The sequence below is a fragment of the Phoca vitulina genome, unplaced genomic scaffold, assembly GCF_004348235.1.
Source record: "Phoca vitulina isolate PV1807 unplaced genomic scaffold, GSC_HSeal_1.0 scaffold10, whole genome shotgun sequence".
In the NCBI taxonomy this organism is placed as follows: Eukaryota; Metazoa; Chordata; class Mammalia; order Carnivora; family Phocidae; genus Phoca; species Phoca vitulina.
In genome coordinates, this window is record NW_022589713.1 from 2,875,529 (window position 1) to 2,893,918 (window position 18,390).

An 18,390-nucleotide genomic window follows, 5' to 3' on the forward strand; every position below is an offset into this window, starting at 1 on the left:
TGAGAATGCCAGGTTAGCAAGGACACAAGGGGCTCTGCTCACCCGATTGAAGCAGCATGCGGCCAAACCCTGAGTGAGATGCTGTGAAGTGACCGGCTGCTAAAATCCACCGCCCTACCTGCCTGGGCTAGGGCACTGGATAATGTTAGTCTCCGAATCCTCCGCATGTGACTATGGATCAGCTGCAGCACAATAAGGAACTTAGGGAGATGAATTCCCCTGAGACTGAGTTGACATCCCCTCAGAATATGGAGGTAATTCTTGTCACAACTCTAGGGAGATGATAAAGCACACAGAAGGAAGTTCACATGAGTCACAAACCCACAGCTCCAGAATACTAAGCAGCTCTGTCTCCACCTGACAGCTGGGGTACGCAGAAGCCATGTCTGTTTTCTCTCAATCTCCCTTTCCCTTTCTTGACTAAAAACAACTTAAGAAAAAAGAAAACCAAAAAGTCACCCTTTCTGAGCTTGGTGAGGGCCACAGATTTGTGGTGAGGAGGTACAATAGACCTCCAGACACATGGCCCACATTCTCTTCCTAATGATAGGGGTTGCATCTCTTCTGCCTTCACTTAAGTCTCAAAGAAAGGGCAAAGAAAGGGAGACAACAGAGGAAGTAGCTAAACTGCATAGAATATAAGCATACGCTTCTTTAGCTTCTTCCCTTCTAACCAGGACTTTATAAATGAGGCTGGGAATCTTTGACATCCAAAGAAAGCACAACATACAGTACTAGATGATCACAAATTATTTGGAATATAATTTCTTTAAAGCCAGCTAATCATATATTTTCTGCAGCCTTGGCCCTCTTAATTTCTCAGTATGCTCTAGCAAAGGTAGTTTTCGTAAAGCTCCTGTTCTATGGAACCCAGGTGGAAAAGATAATTTGTTAACTGGGGCTCTGATGCATATCAGATCGATCCACGTTTAGGACCCTGGGGCGGGGGGGGGGAGGGGCTCTGTTAACTCTGGACAATTTTTCGACGCCCCTACAAGACTACATATCTGAAGCAGCATGTCACCAACTAAGAGTGGTGACCTCTGTAACATGCCTTTGCAGTGTTACTTAAGGTTATTCAGTCCTGTTCAACAAAGTAAGAGAAATAAGAAGGATAAATGGAACTGGGTAGAGAAACAAGTAGCTTGTGAGACACAGGCAGAATTCACATAATGTATATGGTATGACTCAGGGGATTAGTAACCTCTGAGTCACAGTAGCCATAGATAAAGTAGGAAATGTGTGTGTGTGTGTGTGCTGAGTATAGAGGTAGAAGGATGGAAAAATGTGATATTCACAATGTATCCAATGTATAAGACACCAAACATTCAAGGTATACTAAATATACATGAAATATATGAAGACTCAAATAAAGTCTTAAATCAGCCCTATTGGTGATCCCATTCTGGCTTTGAAAATCCTGTGCACAAGAAATGCAGAGTCCATGGCTGTGCATCAGGCTACCTGGTGAGCTACAGCTAATGGCCAGGTGAATTTGTCCTTGAGGCTTTCCAAGAGAGCAAGTGTATGATTGACCCAGGCACCTGCTATCTACTGAACGTCCTTGCCCAAATCTTGAATCTGATCATTATAACCACACCCCCATTGGGAAGGCCAATGTGGCAGAGAGAGAGAAAACAGGCCATACAAACACTGCGTGCCCCTAGATTCCGGTCGTTGGGTCCCTCTATCTGCTTATACTCTATCCTAATTGTTTTAATTGCCCCCGTCTCTCCCCTCTTGCTTCTCACTATGCTTTTTACTTGACTTAATCAGCCATGTGATTCATGCATCTTAATTTGTTGTGTGAGCCTTTCTCTTTTGGGATCTCCAGGATTGCCTGGTAGTGGACTTGGAGGCTACTAGGACATCAAGGTCATTCCCCACATGACAAATTTACAGCAGGACCATGCACACGGGAACAACAAAAAAAGATAGCTTTAACTTTTTTAGTAATTACTGTGTACTAAGCAACATTCTATGCATTTTGTATATATCATTCCAAAAAAATCTTCATAATAACCCTATAAAGTAGAAATTAATACTTTCATTTTATAGATAAGGAAACTTATCTGTAAGGATAAGAGTGGTTAAATAATGTGTCTAAAGTGATACAACTGGGAAGAAATAGACAGATGATCTGAATTAGGGTCTGACTCCAAAGTTATACCCTTCCCATTTTGTGGAGGCCAGGCTATTCCCCCCATATCCTTCTCAGACCTCCCTTGGACACCCTATCTAAAATCTACCCCCCATACTTCCTATCCTCCTCCCAGGACTTATTTTTTTCTTCATACTATTATCTAATGTAACTTTCTTACTAACTTATTGCCTGTCTCCCCCACAAGAATGTAATTTCTATAAGGCAGGATGTTTGCCTAATTTATTAACTTCTGCTTCTCCCAGTGAACAGAAAAGTGCTTGGAACATAGTAGATATTCAGTGAATTTCAACTGAATGAATAAGTAGATCTATTATTGAATTTTTTCTAGATACACTTTTGAAAATAAAATCACAGTCTCAAGATTGCCTTTCGACTGAATTGATGAGCCCTGGAAAATCTATGATTACACTAATTGTAAAGGACGTGGAGGATTTCAGAACAAAATTCCAGGGAGAAATGATGGGCTAGAAGAAAATTCCACTGCCAAGACTGTGTCTTGATTTCCACTTGGCCTCACTGAAGACCCTGGTTGCCTCTGCAGCCTGGCCAACCTTTATTTTATTTTCATCACATTATAATTTCAGGGCCTTGGATTTCTCCTATGGTAACCTCTGAGAAGAAATTTAGAAAAAGTGGAGTTTTATACGTATATGCATTATAAGGGACATTCTAGAAAAGGGGCTTGTTTGCTTCACCCTCCTGTGCCCACACTGTTAACTCAGTCAGAAGTCACTTTCTGTGTTGCCTCTATTTTTAGGTGAGGAACCTGAGCCTCAGTGGGGTAGTAACTTGCGCTGGTATACAGTATAGTAAGTGGTAAAGTCAGGATTTGAAGCGGTGCCCCCCATCTAAGATTCCCCCAGTCCACTTTGCAGAAATAACTGTCCCAATGAGAAGGAGGCCCACAGTGAACAGCATGAGATTTTCTAAAAAGCCATACTAGAGACCGAAAGAACCCAAAGTGAATCCAACCATCTCCAATGCTGTTTCTTAGAACAGATGAAAGAAATATCTCTTTTTGTTAAATGACTTGTTTTGTAAAGGATAAGGCATCAGATGAATAGGTCTAAAGTAGCAGTCCAGTTTTTGGTGAATTTGCAGTTAAAATGCAAATAAAACTGATGTAATAAAATTGGAATGCTCTTTTTTTTTTTTTTTTTTGCCACAGAGTTGGTAGGTTTTGGCTCATCTTCTTGGATATGAAAATCATTTTCTCCAAATTAATTTCTTGAAAACTCAGCTGTCCCGGCCTTTCAAACCAGAAGGTTAAATTGATCTGATGGGCATTAGAGACTCTCAGGAGCATCCTGGCCAGGGTCATAAATGAAATGCATTAGATAATTTTAATTTGATATAGTAATCCTCAGGTTCAGCTGAACTGCCAAAGAATCATCCCTCCACTCATTTCTGCTCATTTAGGTATCAGTCAGATTTCTGGAGAAAGACCTGGCATCTGGAGGCTACTGTTGTTGCTGATGAGGAGAAACGGAATGTAAGAGTGTGTTGGGGATGTTTGCCAGCAACCTGTCCTCAACATCACCCTGAAATATGTTGAACCAGATCAGGTGCCAGAATGTTTGTAGATATTAGGAAACCAAAATAGGTTTTCAAGTAGAGAAAAATAAAGTTGGATCTATTTCACTTTAGAGCTTCACTCATTCAATTGCTCAACACTTATTCATTCATTCATCCAATCATTCATCCATCCATCTATCCATCTATCCACATAATAAATATTTACTGAGCACCTACTATGTGTCTGTTGCTCTGCTAGACTGGAAATAGAGTTTATAGACCTGCGTACGATCAAATTCAGTTGTCAGTAGCCACATGTGGCTATGAAGCATTTGAAATGTGGCTGATCCAAATTAAGATGTGCTATAAGCATGAAAAGCACAACAGATTTCAAAGACTTAGTGTGAAAATAATCTCATTAATAATTTTTATATTGGGGTGCCTGGGTGGCTCAGTTGGTTAAGCAACTGCCTTCGGCTCAGGTCATGATCTCAGGGTCCTGGGATCGAGCCCCGCATTGGGCTCCTTGCTCAGCAGGGAACCTGCTTCTCCCTCTCCCTCTACCTGCTACTCCACCTGCTTGTGCTCTCTCTGTCAAGTAAATAAATAAAAAATCTTTAAAAAATAATTTTTATATTAATTACATGTTGAAATAATATTTTTTATATATCAGGTTAAATTGAAAATACATATATGTATTTTTTAAAGATTTTTTTAAATTTTTAAGTAATCTCTACACCCAATGTGGGCATTGAACTTACAACCCTGAGATCAAGAGTTGCATGCTCTGAGCCAGCCATCACCCCTAAAATATATTTTTACAATTATTTTCATCTGTTTCTTTTTACCTTTTGAAAGTAATAGAAAATTGAAAATACACATATGACTTGCATAATAATTAGTGCTGCTAATGACTATTTGCAGAAGATTTCTGCCTGGTATCATTATATCTTGGGGGAAAGATTGAGAGTGTCTTTCAGGGACGATAATAAAATATAAAGGCAGAAGGATGATCCATTGTACTTAGGTGACATTTCTAGTTTTTAGGTCATTAAATTTTTGTTCTGAAAACTTTGCTTTGGATCTAAATATCTAGATCCAGTGTTCTGGAATTGAAAAACAGAGAAAATTTGGGATGCTGAAACGTGTGTTACTTTCTGGTATTTTTTGAGCTGTCATTGGATATCCTAGATACCTAGAATCCAATATCTATGGATTCCTGCTTGCATATGGGGACACCAAACAAGATGGCTTAGCAGGAAGTAAATACTTATGGAATGGGCTGTTTGACATGATGATATTGTGGGAACTAAGTGAAGCTAATTTGATATTGCCTCTCTTATTTTAAAAAGACATCTGGGGGTATCAGGGTGACTCTGTCAGTTAAGCGTCTGCCTTCAGCTCAGGTCATGATCCCAGGGTTCTGGGATCAAGCCCCTCAGGGCTCCCTGCTCAGTGGGGAGTCTGCTTCTCCCTCTACTTGTCCCCCTGCTTGTGCGCTTTCTCTCTCCCTGTCAAATAAATCTTAAAAAATAAGTAAAAAAGACAATCTGTGTTGTTTATGTCTGCATTGACCTGCTAGCAGGAAAAAAAAAATGGAACTGTAATTAGGTTGGGAAAACACCTAATGACTAAGGGAGTCTGTGAGATTAACTAGTTTTGGCAAAAAGCTCTAAATAAAAGTTAGAAGGCTGAATTCCAAATGTTTTTTAAATTAAAATATGATTTCATTAAAAAATCATCATATTCTCAGATCAACACATTGGTGGGATTTCTCTTTTCCTTTTTAAAAAGCTACGCAAACTGGGCGCCTGGGTCGCTCAGTCGGTTGAGTGTCTGCCTTCGGCTCAGGTCGTGATCCCAGGGTCCTGGGATGGATTCTCATCCCCGCTCTGCGGGGAGCCCGCTTCTCCCTCTGCCTGCCGCTCCTCCTGCTTTCTCTCTGTCAAATAAATAAAATCTTAAAAAAAAATAAAAAGCTATGCAAACAAAAACAGTTCCCCTCTTTTTTTCTGTTATTCACAAGTAGTCCATGGTTTGTAGACTCCTGCCCTCTAGTAATGCTCACTCACTCACTCTCTGGAACAATGAGAAGGGTATATAGAGAGAAATTAGCCTGACACTTGGGAATGACAGAACACCAAACCAAAAAACCTCTAATACAGGTCCTCACACACACAAATGCTCTGTGTCTATCCCTTTCGAGCCTGACTTATGTTGGAATGAAGTTTCTTTTGTATAATGAGCTCAGGAGAAGATTCTGAAATACACGCTGGGATTTATGGAAATGAGAGAATTAAGAATATGAGTAGCAGAGAGCACAAGGAACTGTCAGTGACTCTGGTAAGAACACAGCAGCATAAGAAAGAAGAAATGGGATACGGGGCTGATTTTTTTTTTTTTTTTTTTTCTGGGATTGAAACACACACCATCGATGCCAGATATTGTAGAAGAGACAGATGGTATGGCAGATGCTGTGAAAGAAAAATGACTTCCTACTAGGTGAACCAGAAAAAATAAACAAGAAGGACAGAGGGAAAAGTACAAGAGTTCCCCTCTGTTGTCAGGAACATCGTCCCATGCTGTAAAATGTAATTGCACCGCATAGGCTTGCAGATTGCAAATTAAGCATCTTAACCACGTTCTCCACTGATGGCACATTTGGAATTTACAGCCATTCTTTTGAGAGGGCTCACTTTTTGTCTACTGGTTTTCTAAAGAAGAAGGGAAGACACCAACTAATTGGATATATGATGCCTATATATTATGAAGAAGATGCCACTGCTCATCTTTTTCTGGCTCAGTTGGTTGCCATAGGATATGGAGAAACTGAATGACACTCATCTTGGTTTATTTTAGAAACATTCCCAATTAAAATCCTTTCAAGGTGCAAATCAAATGAATGGGTTGGCATTTTAATAAACTTAAATCAAAGTTTAAAACGTGTCTCAGAAAGCTGCGCTGGGCTCTCTCATTAGGTCCCTGGGGTTTAAACCAGGTGCCCCACCAAAATTATAGCTTAGCATGTGCCGTGGCTCCACGGAGTTGATAGGAATGGTTGAAACCAATAAAAATGATTTTCAAAGGCTAAGGGTCTGATATGAGATACCCAGACACACAAACGCAGTACAGTGCCAACATATGTAGATTTAATATATGACACTTCATCACTATGCACTTGGCAGCCACAGTTACATCACTTATATTAGACAGGAGTGGATGCAGTGGAGCCTAAAATTGCCAGTGTGAGCTGCTGAAATAAAGAAAAGTATGTGAACGATATTAAGGGTTTTCTGACCATTACAAAAATTAGAAAAGGGGGGGTTGGGGGGCTGGGCAAGTATCCAGTCATGGTTTTGTCACTATATTTGCAGAGGAAATTGAAAACTAATTAAAGACTATAGAGTAACATTGACTAACAAAGAACTACTGTAGGCTTTTGAAGGGTAATTCTGATTATACATAATATTTACTTTCTGTGCTGTTTTTAGAAACACTAATAGCCCTCTGAGGTAGACCCCATTGGACATGTACAACCTTCACTCACACACAACTTATGACTTAGAAACTCATGGCAGAAATGAATCTTAATAACAACATGGAATCCAGAAATAGCTTAGATGCCATATTCTTCCATTTTTAAGGGAGCAAATGTACCCAAGGCCTCCTGGCAATCCCTGTCTAGTTCTCATTTTCTTTTTATTTCCTATTTCTTCTTGTCTCTATTGCCCAGATCAGTGCTGCCCTCTGCTACAGTAAAGTAGAAGACACAAAAAGCAGAGAATAAGTTTCCAGAGACTAGTATCACACCAGCATCTCCACCAGGCCCACCTTGGAACAAATTAGTGTACTAAGTGTGAGGATACACATTTTCTGAAAGCCAGGGAGAAATTACAGGGAAGCGATTTCAATCTGGAACAAGTCCTACTTGAGGAATTTCTTTGGTATGTCCCTGCTAAATCCTCCCAGAGGAATAAGCCTTAGAGCCTGATGGGCCAGCTAGGAGTGGATCCCTTTGGTGGAGGGTGGGGAGAGCCGACTACATTCCAGCATTGAAATGGTGGATGGCCGCAGAGCTACAAAATGCCATGTTCCTTGATCTTATCATCAAGTGCAAATTTCTATTGTTTGGCCTCCTTCATTAGACTTCTGAACTTGGACAGTGACTCTTGACAAAATAGCTTGATAAAATTTTCTGCTCTGTGGAATTTTATATGAGAAACGCGGGGAAAATTAACATGTTCTCCAATTCTAGCAAAGGCTGGACAATGCTGCAGTTACAAATTCTATTGGGCAGCAATCTGGTGTTTCGAATGTTGTTGCCGTTGGTTTGTTTAGCACTCTGAAGCTCCCTTCTACTAAACTTCAACACATAATGTTCACACAAAAGACACCATTATCTTATCAATATCACATAGCTTAGATCCTAATTGAGAACTTCCTCCTTCTATAGGTATAGAATGCAAATTATAATGTTTTCTGTTTGAGAGATTCCTGAATTATAGCTCTAAAATTAGACATAGGGGCAGGATGCGCAAAATGGGCAAAAAAAAAAAAAAAAGAGAGAGACCCAGGAAAATCCCAAATGTTTTTCTATCTTGTACATGGTGTAATTGCAAAGGATTCTTTTCCAAAGAGGAAAATAGTGGCACTAGGCACTTGGAAGCAATTTCAGTCTTTCACAGTCCCCACCAAATGGCATTTTATTTGACACTTTTGTTTATCAGATAGTTTTAGCGTTCTCTTTCAATGTGTCATTGAGGAGAGTGTGACATCATGTTATCCTTGCAATAAGCACTTCTTACACTAATAAGATGTTTATGACTGCTTTATGAAATACCTATTCTTCGCCTTGATAAAAATATGCATTTTTATGTCATTTCCATGGATAATTCTTATTATGAATTTCCAACACTGATATTGTTCTATGATAAACTCCTGATTTACTCAGAATCAAGAAAGCAGAAGGCTCTAAGAGAAAATTAGATATATAAAAATATATTTTTAACATTTCTCTGTAGTTAAGAGATAAATGGCAAGGAAAATAATTTCCATAATATTTTGTCAGAAATGCAACCTACAGAAAAATTCATATATACTTTCCTATGTACAATCATTTGTACTTCTATAACTTCTATAACCCTATAGCAAGAATAAACCTTTATAGAACCTGATTTATTATAAGATCCTGGACCACCTTTTGAATCATCAAGGACAAATTTATCTTCAGTATAATTTTGAATAGTTAATAGAATTTGCCCTATTCTAATTCTTTGAAAATGTGTAACTGTATGTCATATTAAAAGCCTCAAACGACAGAACATTCTTTTTTCCTCTTATCCCCCAAATATCTTTGTTCTTATTCACCTCAGGTAAGTCTAATCCATAAGACTGTAAATCTCAATTAAGTAGAACATGCTAATATGTCCCCCCCAAACTATCTTCTTTCTCAATCATCTTAGGTAGACTCCATAAATAAATGTAAATTGAAGAAAATTTAGTTTTAGGAACATTCTCAAAGTTTCCACAGGAAGATGCCTATTGTCTTCAAACAGTTGTAACAAAAAGGGACTAAAATGTTGCAGCTCCTTGAAAATCAAAACCCAAATTGCAATGAAGAGTCTCATTTTGAAGTAGTCACTCCTATAAACCTCTGCTCATGGTACCACTTAGCACCTGTTACCACAGATTGGAAGCTAATCAGACCTAGTCATTACAAAAGAGGAAGATCATCAAGCGACTTACTCCTAAATAATGATGGCTGGGTTATAAACTCCCCTTCCAATTAATTTTATTCATTCAGTTGATGAAATTGCAGAAGTGAAATGAACCTGGAAAAAGGGAGCACTGTAACAAGCAGGAGCCACAGTCCCAACGCCTGTGGGCGCTTCAAAAAGGAATGAAGATGCAGGATGCAGAGCTCTGGCCTTGAGGGTAAATGCTGAGACTGAAAGACATTGACTGGAAAGGTGTTCATTTTCCCCATTCAACCAAATCAGTCTGAATGTATTTCATTTCCTACTAGTAGTGAAATGAGTCATCCAGTTAGAATCAATAACTCTAGAGTCTTTCATCAAAGTTCTTCACTCACCTTCCATGGGGGTATTGCTGTCCGGTCGGTTTGCAAAGACTACGTCCACATACTCGAGCTGCAGCCTCTGGAGGGAGCCCTTCAGCCCTGGGAACCAAGGCAGGAAAAACCCAAAAAATACAAATGTAAGCACTATTAGAAATAGTTAAAGTTGGGGGCGCCTGGGTGGCTCAGTCGGTTAGGCGTCTGCCTTTGGCTCAGGTCATGATCCCAGGGTCCTGGGATCGAGCCCCGCATCGGGCTCCCTGCTCAGCGGGGAGCCTGCTTCTCCCTCTCCCACTCCCCCTGCTTGTGTTCCCTCTCTTGCTGTGTCTCTCTCTGTCAAATAAATAAATAAATAAATCTTAAAAAAAAAAAGAAATAGTTAAAGTTTAAGAGACTCTTAACCCTAGGAAACAAACAGGGTTGCTGGAGGGGAGGTGGACGGGGGGATGGGGTAACTGGGTGAGGGGCATTAAGGAGGGCACGTGATGTGATGAGCACTGGGTGTTCTACGCAACTGAAGAATCACTGAACTCTACCTCTGAAACTAATAATACACCATATGTTAATTAATTGAATTTAAATAAAATAAAATAAAATAGAAATAGTTCAAGTTTGGTTTCCTTCAAACATTTACTTTAAAAAAAGCACTGTATTAGTTTCAAAAAGACACTGAATACAACGATATATTAATTGGCCCCTAGAACCTTTAAAAAATATATCAAAGGCTGTCTTTGTCCTCAACAAAGAAAAGTCTTATAGGGTGGCACAGTTCAGTTAAGCATGTGACTCGTGGTTTCAGCTCAGGTCATGATCTCAAGGATTGCGATCTCAGGGTTGTGAGATTAAGCCTTGCATCAGGCTCTACACTCAGTGTGGAGTCTGCTTAAGACTCTCTCTCTCTCCATCTGCCCCTACCCCCCTGCTCTCTTTTTTTCTTTCTCTCTCTAAAATAAATAGATAAATCTTTTAAAAAAAGTCTTATAACTTTCTCAATAATTTCAGTACTCCTACCCCACCAGAAAACACATACCCAGTAATGATCTTTCACGGTGACTCATTCGTGGCCGTATCCAGGAGCAAAGTTTAGAATAAAAAGTAGCCCAAGAGTTTAACTTCTTTCTTCTTGAAAAAATGCAAATCACTGTCATGTTATGAATAACTTAACAGGCTTACAGTGGGATGGGATATATTTATTGCACATCGAAAACATTAAAATGGTATGTCAGAAATAAATGACTGCCAAGCCCATCTTAATGTACACATGTGTTGTAACAGGAATAAAAAGATTGGCAAATGAAGGTTTTGCTCAACCTTTTACTGATTGAAACAAAGTTTGAAGAACCTTAAATATAGCTGAGTTCTACCATTTCTATTATTCCCTGTTCTTTGGGGGAAGAAACGAAAACACTAGAAGCTATAAAGACTTAGGTAATATAAAGGAGAGAGTGAGAACTTAAAAAAAAATCTGGAACCAATAATCTAAGTTTTAGCCCTAACCATTTGGTCACATTCCTAGGAGTACTCAGAAAAAATGATTTAATTTCAGTAAAATTAATACTTCCCTGAAATAGAATGTATTGTATATAATATTATGCAACCAAAAGGATGACAGTTCAAGAACAAATTTATCTCATTTCCATGAGGCACAGCATTTCCTTATCAGCCTATTTAATTCCTCAGGAAGACCGGTGGTTTTTCTCTTTTTATTATAGGCATAAAATTAATTGCATGTTAAATGAGGCTCTTATAAATTTAAATTTGGCTCATTTAAATTTGATTTTTCAAACTGGTATACCAGCCAGCCACAATTACTTTTCTGACAGGAAAATGAAGTGCTTGGATATAGTTCCGGAAATATTTTTCATTCATTGAGAAAGGATTGTCTGTGATAGTAGCTTGTTAAAAGAAGCATTGATGAAGAGATTAGGGCAGAGGGGTGTTACAAGGTCCAATGCCTGCTCTCGAAAAACTGCAGTGACTTTCAGGCCTGGGGTATTGCCAGCTCTCTCAAGGGGCAGCTTGAAATTAAATTTACCTTAAAAAGCACTATGATATGAGCCACTTTTTGGAAGCAAGTATATGTATTGGAGGAAGTAAGGGGAGGACGGAATAACCAAACGAACAAATAATAGGGTATCACAGGTTGGAAAGGTTGGAAATCTGTCCTCTAGCATGCTCTGTGTTTCCACTTGGGTTATTTGAACCCCCCCCCCCTTTTTTTTGGTGACTCAGGTCTCTGATCTGCAGTGGAGATAACAATACATACTACCTTCAGGATCACTGCTCCGGGAGAGCAAATAAAACCAGCTGTCAAGCACTTTGTAAGCACAGTAATCTATAGAAATGTGGTGATTATCACAGTGGTGCTAACCTCTGGAAAGGTTCAGAATGAGAGGTGCCAAAGACTCAATGCTAAGGATTTTCACCGGACCTCCTGGTTTTGGAGGGAGGCATTTAGTGACAGTTCTGGCCCTTCCTGGCACTGGAAGCAAGTGTCCCCCTTTCTGATAATGGCCCTATCCCTCGGTGTCTCTTCTAAACAGCTCAGCATGGGCAGAGAGTAACTACGAGAAAAAGCTGCAGCTGGCTCGGCCCGTTTGTAGTGCTGTGTGGTCGGACAGGACTTGAGTCATTCACTCTCCCATGTCCTGAGCATGGGCTAAATCCCAGTATGATCCCCAAAATGTGCTGGGTTCCCGGGGTATAGAGATGCATGGACACCGTATTTATTCCCGAGGAGCAAACAGTGCAGTGAGAGCGCTCAAGGTAGTAATGTGTACCCGTAAATAATGGCAGGCACTCCATATGAAGGTCAGTCTCATTGTAAGTGATCATTCCGTGCCTCTCCATTCTTTCTCAGGAAGGCATTTTTTTCCCTGGATATTTAGGCTGAGATTCAGGTGTATTCATGCGAGAATATAAGAAATCATGTGTTACGTCACATCAGTGATCCACCTGAACCCCCACACTGACTCTGAAATGAAGTAGAAGGAGATTGTGCTTCTAAGAGACCCTGTGCCTAACTTTGAAAATCTCAATCACATCAAGCCTTGAAATCCATGGTGGAAATTCTGGGTTTTACTCTCTGTGAAATGGAAAATCACTGGGCGGGGGTGGAGGGGGGGAGGGCTGGGAAGGGAGGAGTTAAACAAGGGAAATTACTTTATCGGATTTCCATTTTGAGCTGGTCACGGGTCTGCTGAGGATGACCTGGAGGAGGCAGGAGTGAAAGCAGGGAGGGTGGCCAGCGAGAGGTCACGACAGCAGGGCAAGTGGGCCACGTCGGGACGAAGTGTTCAAAATCGGGACAAGTTGCATAAGTAGAAATAAGGGGACTGGTAGGTGTGCTGGATACAGAGTGTGGAGGTCAAGGAATCGAGGATGACTTTCAGATTTTTGGCCTGAAAAGTGAAGGGACTCTTAGTAAGACAGGGAAGTCAGGGGGAAAGCAGACTGGTGGGAGCCACAGAAGTCTGAGCCGCACATTAGTCAAGCACACGGAGCTCTTGGCTGGTGGACGGAGCAGCCTGGCATTCAGAGGCGAGGTCTATGTGCAGGCGAGGCAAAGGGTTTGGGATGCAGGGTACTGATTTGGGCCTTGCTGACATTGTCTCAGCATCTTTGGGCCCTGGTTTCCTCATGTATCCAAAGACAAACTAGAGTTAAACGATCTTTCTGCTTTAATCTTTCATGTGACTACAAACCAAATCAGGCACTCCTGCCCTTTCCCATTTGGATGCTTTAATCTTATAGAAATAGTTAAATTGTAGCAACATAAAGACATGCTCAACAAAGCCATTCAGGGTTTATCTCCAATAAGCAAATAGTCATGTTGTAGCCCCACTTAGCAAATGTTTGTTGAGCATTGGCTTGGAGCCAGGTATTGTTTTAAGTTTAAGTAGATGTGCAAAAAGGCATTAACCTTGGCTGCAGAGGGGCATCCAGGCTGCTAATCATAACCTAAGGTAGGCAAGTGCGCTGCTGCAGTGAATGCACTTGCTGAAGGCACTTTGGACTTCAGCCTGTCCCTCGGCACTAACCCAGTATCTGTGGGCATGAATATAGGAGAAGCAGGAAAAAAGCTCCCTGTCCTTGAGGAGATGTCTGCAAGCTAATTGGCAATTCCTCAAAAGTCCACAGGATACTAAATGATGTTATGTAAAGAAAATAGCTTTTTTTTTTTTTTTTTAAAGGAACACATGTGCCAAAGGTTTTGGGGGTGGGAGGGATGGGGTGGCTGGGTGATAAGAAAATAGCTTTCAAGTGACTGTAGTAAAAAGAAATCGAAGTTGATTTTTCTTTTAGGTTCTTAAGATGAACAGGAACTGTATTGTTTATAAGGTAAACTTTAATTCAATGTAAGCCAACTTCACAGGCATCTAAAGAAATATGCCCATTTCAGAAGTTAAGCAGACTGGCATGGTCAGAGATGGTTCAGGTGTTCCGTGTTGTCTGTTGAACTGTGTAGAAATAAGGAAATCAGTAGTCTGGAGATTCTGTGAGGGTTCTATTCAAACATGCGGTGTCCACACATTTGCTTTCCTTTCCAGCTTGAAAAAAAAATGTTGCCTTAAATGATGGGCATTTTTTCCATATATAATTTTCCGCCTTCTTCTTGGCAGACCTCTCAGTCATGACTTAAGACAGGTCTGCTTGTTTTTATAAAACTGTGCTGTGGGACGCCTGGGTGGCTCAGATGGTTAAGCATCTGTCTTCGGCTCAGGTCATGATCCCAGGGTCCTGGGATCGAGCCTCACATGGGGCTCTGTGCTCAGCAGGGAGCCTGCTTCTCCCTCTCCCTCTGCCTGCCTGTCTGCCTACTTGTGATCTCTCTCTCTCTCTCTGTCAAATAAATAAATGAAATCTTTAAAAAAAAAATAAAAAAATAAAAAATAAAACTGTGCTGTATTAGAATAAGGTCTGTGGCTACCCCTCCCATGATGAAACATGGTTATCCTGAATGGGTGATTTCAGTTAAGTATGAACATGGAACACTGGGTAGGAATTGTGGTGAAGCCATCTGTTAAGAAATTTCCTCTTTCATTGAAAAAATCATAAATTAAATTTTTAAAATAAAAGTTCAGAGAAGTTGGCTTTGACATTTGCCATTCATTAAAAAGGTCTAAGCAGCTTCTCAGATTATTTTCCTCTCCTACTCCTCAAATCATGATAATGAGTTTGTGGTTTGAATCACATAACAAAAGTGTCATTCACCTGAAAGACAAATATACATTCAGACACAGCCTTTGCCTATAAAGGCACAGTTTACTTTAGTCTAACAATTTGACTTACCAAACTATTTCTATTCTTTCCTGTAAGATACTAAGGAAACTTGATCTGCTAAATTTTAACACTGGCAAAATTGGGACTTAAAGAATGTTTGCGGAATGGCTGAATGAATAGACTTTCAGAGCTTGAGAGGACCTTGGGATTCTAAATGGATACAATAAACCTCCCATTGTGAAATTTCTACCTCCCTTTTGTGAATCCAAGGAGCATGTTGTTCCTAACTGGATCTAACTAAAGGAACTTGGGCTCACTGAAAAGGTCTTTCATATGAATTTTTTGAAAACCCCATTATGTACAAGTCAAGCTCATTTTACACTCTGTAAACCAGCTCAGGTGGCCAAAGTCACCAGCACTCAAGTGGCCTGAACTCTACATGAATTGGACTTCTGTCTGTCCTCTAAGAACGCTTTCTAAATTTAACATGCATAACAATCTCCAATGTTCAGTAAGATCACCTTCATCACAAAACAAGTATCAATGAAACCCAAGGACAATGATTTGTAAACCTCTTCAAACTTTATTTTGGGTCTAGAAATCTCATGTCCCCTCCCCCCCACTTTCTTTCCCTGAAAATTCACTCAATTCCCTAATTTCAGCCTGCCTAGAAATATCCTTTTAGCTGATGCTCTTTGACTCATGAATATCTTTGTCTTTGGCTAAAACTATGAACTACAAAATAAACAGTAACAACTACTAATAAATGATCTCAATTCTTCAGTCCCAGAAGTTTGAAATTTTGTGTTAAAGTTTGAATCTGGGTCAATTTGAATTTCAGTTGAACTGGTTTATCCATCCTGAGAGATTAGTTCCTAAGAGAATTCCTTGACTTATTTAAAGGGACAGAGAATTTAAGGTATTTCTGTTAAGTTGTTTGAGCCTTGAAGAAAACTGATTTAAAAGAGAGAATTTTGAAATGATGCGCACACCGGTAAGTATTAAAGCAACGGCGATTCAGTAAAAAGCACAGCAACTTTCTCCATTCTTTCTCTCCTCGATTTTATGTTCTCTGTTGATTGCCATCCTGAACCATTTCTTGAATCTTTTTTAATCAACTAGATTAAAAAGAAAAGAGGGACAAGAACTTTCTAGGCAGCACACTGCTGCCTTGTTTTTCAGCTTGGTAGAACAAGCTTACATAGATTATTTCTTTTTTGGGGGGGCGGTTATTTCTCATGGTACATGACTCAAATCACGCGGGCAAGTGCTAGGGCAGGAATGGTAAGAGTTTTAAGAGGCAGGTTGGGTTTTACTCGTGTTTTACAAATTGGACATGAAGGCCTGAGAAGGGATTTTTTTGGGGTAGGAATTTGGGGTAGCTTTCTCTAGTGCTAGAATGTGCTTATTCATTGTGGTGGCCTTAGAATGTTACTTAGTAAAGGCTGCCCTTATCTAGGGTATGAAGACTAACAGTTGCACTATTAAGAATGATGATGATAATGACAAAAATAACATTTATTAAGTGCTTATTATGTGACAGATACTGTGCTCAATGTGAATTATCTAATTTCAGTCTCTGTATAGTAACATTGCGAGGTAGGAATATTTATAGCCCATCGTATAATCAAGGAGATGGAGGTTTAGTGAGGTTAAATAACTTGCGCAAAGAGTCCTAGCTCATAAATGACACAGTTGAAACTTGAAGCACTGTTTGTTTGGTTTCAAAGGCCAGTGCTTACAAATATATTAAAAATCAGTTAATGAGAAATACCAAACTCATACAAAAACTTTGGAAACAACTGACAGATATAATTATCACTGTTAAAAAATTACATATATATGAAATATTAATATAAATATATTCTCTAAGATCTGGCATTTTATTTTAGTTTTAAATTTTTTAAATTTTTAAAAAATAATCTCTATGTCCAGTGTGGGGCTCAAACTCACAACCCCAAGATTAAGAGTCATATGCTCTATGGACTGAGCCAGCCAGGTGCCCCAAAAGTCTCTATTTTAAATTAAATGATTGAACACCAAAATTATTTTTTTTCCAGTGGAAGTCTAAGATCTTTTCAAGTTTTCTTTATAGGTTAATAAAGATCTCTAACTTCTAAACTGCAACGAATGTCTTCAAATTCAACATTATCTTTTTTCTAAAAGACTTTTGTTCATTTATTTGAGAGAGAGAGAGTGAGTGAGCATACAAGTGGAGGGAGGTACAGAGGGAGAGGGACAAGTAGACTCTCCCCCCCAACCCCTGCTGAGCAGGGAGCCCAACTGAGGCTGGGTCCCAGGACTCTGAGATCATGACCTGAGCTGAAGTCAGATGTTTAACCAGCTGAGCCACCCAGGCGCCTCTCAACATTATCTTTCAGATTAGGTTCATGGGGAGGAAAAAAACTTCACAATGAAATGACAGCCTGGAAGAAAATTTTTGCAACACGTGTAACTGACAAAGAGTGAACATTATTAATATACAAAGAGCTCCTGAAAAATTAATAAGATCAAGACAAACAACTCAAAAGAAAAATAGCTTAAGAACATGAAGAGCTGGTTCCCAGAAAAAGAAGCACAAAATTATAAAAAGTAGCTAAAACGCATTACTAAATAAATGTATAACTAAACAAATCAAACCAGCTCATCCATCAGATTGGTATATTCCTTTTTAGAAAATAATTTTAAAAAACATGCATTATTCTTTGACCTAACAATGCTGCTCCAGTATCTATCACATTTACATAAGGATGGCCATTTGTATAATTCTTTATAATACTAAGACCAAGAAATAACCTACAAATCATGTGTATGTCTAAAATTATTTTAATTGCAAAAAAAGTAGATTTTAGGTTAATATGTACAGCTTGATTCCCCTGGTTTCATACTTATGTTTTTGTACTTACAAGTAAATGTGGATAGATAGATAGATAGATAGATAGATAGAACAATTTAACTGTGGGGACTAGTTGGGAAGGACATGCCCCATATTGTCACACTGTGAAATGAGAGAAGATAAGCAAAGGGAGGATTTGTTTATTTTTATTTTTAAAGTGGTGAGATTACATTTCATGTTTTTATTGGCTTTGGTATTTCATAAATGAAACTAGTTTTAAAAAGAAGAAAAATCATCTGTCTTAATGATTAATCATGAATCTAAAGTTATAAAAAATCTCGGATCTGTTTAGTCCCATTTAACATTTTTCCTTTATTGCAATAGGTGCAGGTGCAACATTTTTGTTATATATAAACAAATAAAAAATACATAAAAATTCCTCATAATTCTCATAATCCTCCCAATGAAGTAGAGTAGTACTCTACTACCTAATGGTTCTAGAAGACTGTACTATTTCCTGTTTATTTCTAGGCTCTACAAAGTTTTGAGTACCATCACAAAAGCAATAGCCCCATG

At 39.2% G+C, this 18,390-nt stretch overlaps 1 protein-coding gene across 5 annotated transcripts in view; it reads right to left on the bottom strand.

The window, feature by feature from the left end:
- The window catches only part of KCNAB1 (potassium voltage-gated channel subfamily A member regulatory beta subunit 1), a 256,454-nt gene that overhangs the window by 52,004 nt on the left and 186,060 nt on the right, over positions 1-18,390 (bottom strand). For 3 of the 5 annotated variants that reach the window (XM_032408380.1, XM_032408378.1, XM_032408381.1), the window contains exon 8: positions 9,771-9,857. The exons of the other annotated variants lie outside the window; for them this stretch is intronic. In XM_032408380.1, the coding sequence (XP_032264271.1) occupies positions 9,771-9,857 (87 nt within the window). The remainder of the gene's footprint in view (positions 1-9,770; positions 9,858-18,390) is intronic. 5 annotated transcript variants of the gene reach the window in all.